General features: G+C 39.2%; 1 protein-coding gene across 1 annotated transcript; it reads right to left on the reverse strand.

Annotated features, from left to right (window-relative positions):
- Nucleotides 1-2,047: 2,047 nt before the first annotated feature.
- Nucleotides 2,048-6,299, reverse strand: LOC145433450 (phosphatidylinositol N-acetylglucosaminyltransferase subunit A-like). The gene is made up of 2 exons (XM_080310563.1): nt 5,927-6,299; nt 2,048-5,278 (listed from the first exon to the last, which is right to left on the reverse strand). Exon 2 carries the CDS (start codon nt 3,975-3,977, stop codon nt 2,622-2,624), a length of 1,356 nt encoding a protein of 451 aa, XP_080166689.1. The 5' UTR covers nt 3,978-5,278; nt 5,927-6,299; the 3' UTR covers nt 2,048-2,621.
- Nucleotides 6,300-7,377: the final 1,078 nt, after the last annotated feature.

A 7,377-nucleotide genomic window follows, 5' to 3' on the forward strand; every position in this document is an offset into this window, starting at 1 on the left:
CCTCTTTTATAGCTTTGTCAGTCCGACGATGGTACAGGCAGAACTAAAAAACGCCAGAAATGACGCTGAATATGGAATCTAGACGCTTACGCGGGTCCAATGATATATCATTGTGCGGGTCTTTCGGGAGTCGAGTTTTGAAAATGACCATTGTTTTAGTTTTCCCGTGCAGAATTTCAAATTACCCTCTCCTCCAGATCTCAAAATATGGTAACCCTATCTGAAGATTCTTAACTGCAATGGTTACTATCTCACAATTGAATGGTTTCATTTTCATTTTATTGGCACTACTAAAGTACAAATGATAATACGAAGTGCGACACGATAAAATTCAATTATGACACTCAAGTTGTATTTATCATTGATCCACATAAATCAGATGTGGAACAAATAGGTCAAAGTGAAAGTGAGCATATTGCACAGAAATATCTAGGCCTACACGACACGTATCAGAATCGACTGTGGGGACTATTCAAAACGATTTCAAGTGAAAATAGAAATGACAGGTACGATTATTACTTTGGCTTTGAAAAGTTGTGGATCAAGACTAGACTTCGCGCTGAGATTCATCAGTTAATCACAAAATAACTCGAAAATGTGTCAGAATTAAGTGGGGCTTCGAAGCTATACTCTAGTCTCGGGCTATAGTGACTGTATCATCTGGTGGATATGGAGGTTTCTCCGATGAGAACGATACAAATATGTTCAAAATATACCTCCCAACTTGACAAAAGTCAGTAGTACTTTTAATTAAAAAAGTAATCTTAAGTTAAAGACCACTCTTGACATTCAGTAGTGCAACTTCACAATTACCTACTGAATGCACATGCACAAGTCCTTGAACGATATGTATGCATTGAAGACGGCAGTACCTGGTGCTTTTCTAATACAGGGTTTCCAAAAACTTTTTCCTCGCGGCTCCTCTAATTTTCCAAACATTTCTTGCGACCCCGCACGAATGTAATTATAGGCATTTCTTACGACCCAGCACGAATATAATAGGTTATACAGGACGGGAAAAAACTCCACAGGCTGATGCATCGAGACTCGAGAGTCATGCTTGGTGCCAAGACGCCGCTTGAACTTTCAATCTCGTTGATCTTAACACACTCAATACACTATCACTTGCAGACTGCAGTATGCTATCTTAACTACTGTTGTTTTTCGGAGTTTATTCTTAACCAGAAATTCATTGATTCGATTAGTGTTGTGTGTCCACTGTCCAGTGTTCAATCGTAGGCTACTGTAGCAGCGGTACGCAACCTTCTACGCGCAGTCATGTGCATGGGCAATGTTCCCTCTAAGCGGCGAGCGTGCGCAAATGCGAAGTGCTGACACGGTCTCTGCGCACAGAAAATCTAAGTTGCGCACAAAAAATCCGAAGTGATGACCTTTTTTTAGTCGTTACGCACTGTTGTGCAAGGCTCTGCGCAGTGAGTAGGTGAGTGTGCGCAGACTCGTCAAACATTTGAGGGAACATTGGTCATGGGGCTACACTTTTTTAACAAATGCATCAAATTGTTTGGGAAGTTATATTATACCGCAAAATCCCATTGATTGGTGACGGCATCGTAAAGACTCGTCGATCTCATTGCACCGTATCGTATTGAAGCCAGCAACATAATATGCCCTTATAGAAAGTTAATCGATATTTTGACTGTTATTCATTTAGTTGCTACCAAACACGTATGTAGGGCAGGCCTACCACGTTATTACATACTCGACAAGATATAACCCATCCCATATTTTAATGTCGTCGCCAATATTTTCTCAAACTATTTCTCATTGTGTAGTAATGAATTAAGAATAAAGAAACAGCTGAACGAACCAGTCTACAACAGATTACATGGGAATATACTCTTTTCAACAAAAGATTATTAGCATTAATCACCAAATACTTGAAGAATCCGTCTTGAACATCCGATTGTTTCATAGCATAATGTGCAATTGTGCATATGATTTGAGTTAAATTCACATACTCTTCACGACCCCGCTTTGGCAAAGGCCTGTTCAAATCGACCATGTCCGTAACATGAATTTTACAGCATTTGGAACAGATTTTAGTTTAACATACATTGCCTTGATGTGCAATTCGAATTAAAGGATATGAAAAAATTGCATGTGAAAACGTTCAATATTGTATGCAAATCCAATCGCAAATCCAGTTTTCTGGTCCTAGTTAACACTTTGCGATGCAAGAATTAGATATATGTGTTTGAGCATGATAGAAGTATTTCAGTATAGTATTGATCATGAAGATGGTACTATCAGCCTGAGTTATCCAGGAGGATGAAGACTGAAAATACAGATCATTTCTGCAATATTCAGAAATTTGTATTTATGTGTTCACTACACGATTTTATCCATTCATAATAATGTACACCACTTATAACAGCAATCATGGGAGTTAGGAATGACATTTTGAGGGTGCAGTTTTGAAACTATGTGACATCACAGATATATTGCAATAGAAATTTTTTTTTTCGGGGTGCAGATGCTCAGATAAAGAAGTATATACTTATAACAGTGCAACAAGAGTAACATCAATAAACCAACTGATGATGGAAATCCAAAATGCAGGCATGCTGTTTGATTGCATAAACTGGTCACGTGGTCAGTGGTCACAATGATTTCTGCTTCTTTATAAAAGATACAGTGTCACGACGCTTGATTGGGTGAAACCAGTCCAGAAATGCTACGATCAGTAAGGCAACGGACGCACAAAGATACCATGTACGACCAACGACAGGGCCGCACTTGTAATACAATTGCAAACGAACTTTTTGAGGAAGGAGTTCCTGTTCTGCAATCAAATTGTAGACATTTTCGGTTCTCTCCGCCACTTTGGGCCAAGTGTAGAGACACGATGTACGCCGGTACATATCCAAAGGCTTGATATGCGAGTCCTCACGATACCGGAGTATCGCCTCTTCAACGCCGTTGACCAATGATGGCACAGCTGCTTCCGTTAATATTATCATGTCCTGAGGTAGGACCTCAGGAACACCACCAACGCAAGTACTTACAACTTGAAGTCCGCAGCACGCAGCTTCAATAATAGCTATACAGAAAGCTTCCGTGAGCGATGTATTCAAAAATATATGTCCTTCTACCAATACATCCCTGACACTCGTGTGAGGTACGGCTCCTAAAAAGGTGACTCGTTCATACAGCTGGAACTTTTCTCTCATTTCTTCAAGCACGAGCCTTTTAGGACCGTCTCCACCTATTACAAATTCAATGTCCCTGTGCCTTTCGCATAGAATCGGTATGATAGCTGCAAGAAGATCGGCACCTTTTCTGTAAACCAACCGGCTCATCACGACGATTCGTATCTTATCTGGTACCCTCTTTTCTTCATCTGGGGTGAACTTTGTGGCATCGACAGCATTGGGTATGACATAAACATTGCTCGGGTCGAGATTGGCTCGCAGCACTGTATTTTCTTTGCTGGTGTGAGAAACACAAATAACATGGTTTGTTCCCACCAATGTTATTTCCAACAGTTTATTAGTTATGATTGAGCTGCCATCGGCAAATCCGAAGAGGGAGTGATCAGTGAAAACAGTGCGAATGCCTAACGACTTGGCGTGATTAATAGCTTCATGGGCCATTGTGGAAAATGCAGAATGCCCATGCACAATCGTAATGTTCTCATGCAACAATACGCTTCGTATCAGCGGAATTGTGCCCAAGTATGTAGGCAGGATGCATTGATTGTACATGACAACGTACGGGAGGTAGTATACTTTGAGGAAATTTGTAAGGTACCGGATGCCTTTCTTCTCTCCATACGAATGGGTGATCACTATCACCTTGTGTCCTCGAGCGATCAAACATTGCGAAAGTTGATAAATATGGCTTTCTACTCCGCCCACATTGGGGTAAAAGAAATCAGATACCATTGCAATACTGTGCTTCATATCGTTCCTATCCTGGATTATGTTGCAGGTAGATTCATCTTGATAAGCACACATATCTGCTCACCATTCTTTTGCTTATATATTTACAAAGGATCAATTAAGTAGAGCTTCATATGTGATTTTGTTTTCAAGGAACTACTCGGCGGTCTGGTAGAAATAATTAAAAAAATTTGCAGTACAACAAAAGATGCTTTCCTACATTCTCGGGTTGAAAGTGTCTGTTCTTACTAAGTAGCTTGCGGAGAATTGAGAAAGAACATTCAACAGCAGCAGTTGTTGGCTGACAACACTAAAGTTGTGTGTTCATTACAGTGCTGGTGACAAACCGTGTTGCTTCGTTCTGATAATGGTTTCTACATCACAATTTTTCATCATGCGCTTCTTGATATAAGAACCATGCCATGCCCACGCAGTCTAGCTTCAGTTAGGATATTGCGGTATGTTAAGCATAACACAATGCCAACCTATTTGTTTCATTTGAATGTTTATGATTAACAATGGGCAGACAACAAGCCATCTACAACGGTAGGCCAATGAAGTAGCCTATAAAGTAGCCTATAGGCTATAAAATGTCAAATGATAAGTTTACCGACAGTGCAAAATCAACGATACAAACGAAATGCAGGTTGCAAAAAAGTTTGACTTTGTAAATAATTTTTACATAATTTGACCTAACACTGCAATTTTGACAAAATTTTGACTTTCTTCTACATGTCAAAAAATAGCGCGAGCACTGATTGACCTGTTTTACGCAACAATGGCAACATTGCCTTGATTTGAAATCTGGATTAATCAAGTCAAGTCAACGAATTTCCTGTTAGGTTGATACATATCCTCTGGTTTTAGTCAACGCTTCAACATTCAAAAAGCAGGTTTTATGCTATGAATTCCAAGCAACCTTTCGCGGGCCGCACTTTGTCCAGGTCTGGCCTACAATAAGATTAACCAAACTTTATTTCGCACAAATCCAAGAGATGGCCAGTATTGATAATGATAGCCTATACTTCCTCGTTGTCAGAGTACGGTACTCAAGTGGGCTTTGCAAACTTGTGCTACTATGTAAAAACTTCTTTATTTGCGTAGGATGTATAGTTTTGGGTTATAGTTCTGAGCTTACATCACCAACTTTTAAGAGTGAAATTTTCATTAACAATATACCGGTAGTCCCCAATTCCTATCATATTAACTGATGAATATATTTCCAAATATTCAATCCGATTAACTATACCAAAAGTATGCCACCAAATTCACTCTTTGTTTCTGAAAATACACGAGTACTTTTCGAATCTGCCATATTCTACTTCCACGTTAGTTCCATCTGAAGTAGGTTTGACATCTTGAAAATTGATATACCTCTATACTCTAGAGATGTGAAAAAAATAGCAGCCTGTTAAAAAGTAACAGTTAAGCTTTTCAAGTAGCAGTAGCAGTTACCTGCTAACCCGAATCACAGTTAACAGAATAGCACTTAAGCACATAGCCTTGACATTCAATACATTTATCCCGGTAGTTCTCTGGTTTGTTTCATCATTCGAGAAATAAGTGTCACTGCAGTATAGTCTCAACCAGAAAACCACATCACACTCGTGAGTCGTGACAATAACAGGGCTTATCCTCAACCACCACCCAATTTGACTGAACATCTTCGGTTGCTAAATTAAATCCATGTTTGTCATGAAGGGCATAAGGTGGGCGCTTCTGTAAATATACTTACTCCATGAAAGGATTTTCTGCAAGCGTAATAGTAAGATGAGGCTAGACGATTCCGTATGATTATGTTTCAATCATAATCAATTGTTAGTTTAAAGTTGAGGTTTGATATCGGCGAGTTTAGAAGTGAACTAATACATTTCCACTTTTTCGACTAAATTAGCGGTCAATTGTGACGTAGGCTTTACCTCCAATTTAACTGCTAAAAAGTAGCAGTTAAAAATCACAGTTAAGATTTCGAAAGTAGCAGTTCGTAACTGCTACTGCAAAATATCGGTTAAGCCCATCTCTACATACTCGCAGTTGAGTAGTAATCTATGACGTTACTACTGCTTCGACCCGAGTATCAACGCGGACTACTTTGACCACAAACCACTGAGCTGGAGCAGTGAGTATCTCTATCTATTCTGAGCAATACATCGAAATGAATATGAATAATGAATATAAATTACCAGGTTGCCAGTAAACTCGCCCCAAAGTAAATTCGGCCCGTCGAATTCGGCCCTCGGTCACTTCGGCCGTCGGTGAATTCGGCCGTCGGTAAATTCGGCCCTCGGTAAACTCGGCCAGGACCAGAGTAACAACAACAGTTGCAATACCATTATCTAACCTGAACCCTAATCCTAACCTAACCCTAATCCTAACCTAACCCTAATCTTAACCCTAACCTAACCCTAATCCTAACCCTAATCCCAACCCTAACGCTAATCCTAACCCCTAACCTCCAAATCACTTGATAATATTATAATTATGTATTATAATACACATTATTAGTTATTAGTAGGTTTAGGGTTAGGATTAGCGTTAGGGTTAGGATTAGGTTAGGGTTAGGTTAGATTAGGATTAGGGTTAGGTTAGAATTAGGTTTAGGATTAGGGTTAGGTTAGGATTAGGCTTAGGTTAGGGCTAGGTTAGGATTAGGGTTAGGGTTCAGGTTAGATAATATTATAATTATGTAATATAATACACATTATTGGTCCGTAATACAATTTCACACAATGTTCTCCGAGGGCCGAATATACCGATTGAATTCGGCAGTCGGTAAATTCGGCCCCGTAAACATCGGCATATATATATACACATATATATTTATACGCATAGCCTGTTCTCCAAATCACTTGATAATAATATAATTATGAAATTAATTCACATTAATAGTTGGTAATACATTTTTATAAAAAATTCTCCGAGGGCAGAATTGACCGAGTAACCAGTGAATTGACCGGTGAATTCGGCCGTCGGTAAATTCGGTCCCCGTGAATATCCGCGCTATCTCCACTGATTACGCGATCTACGCATACCCTGACATCCAAATCACTTAATAATAGTATAATTATGTAATTAATTCATGTTAACGGTTGGTAATACATTTTAATACAATATTCTCGGTGGGCCGAATTTACTGATGTAATGGCCGAATTTGCCTGGGCCGAATTTACTTTGGGGCGAGTTTACTGGCAACCAAATTACCATGGGCCGATCACATCTTCGTATGTTTGTTTATATAGCTCAGTGGTATTCACTCATCCATTGAATCTATACTTCCACCATGTGGCTATCATAAGTTTACCGTGTCTTCGAAATGTTGTGCAAATAAAGTATTGACCACGTAACTAGGAAAAAATAAACAAATAATAGCAAAACCATAATAGTAATAGCTAGCTACCTAAATAAATTGGAGAAAAATGTCATCATTTTGTGGCAAAGAGCAGGTTTTCCGAACTTCACTTTTTGTATGGGGAGT

This window comes from Botryllus schlosseri, chromosome 2 (genome assembly GCF_051294905.1).
Source record: "Botryllus schlosseri isolate E-star chromosome 2, Bs_hap1, whole genome shotgun sequence".
Lineage (NCBI taxonomy): Eukaryota > Metazoa > Chordata > Ascidiacea > Stolidobranchia > Styelidae > Botryllus > Botryllus schlosseri.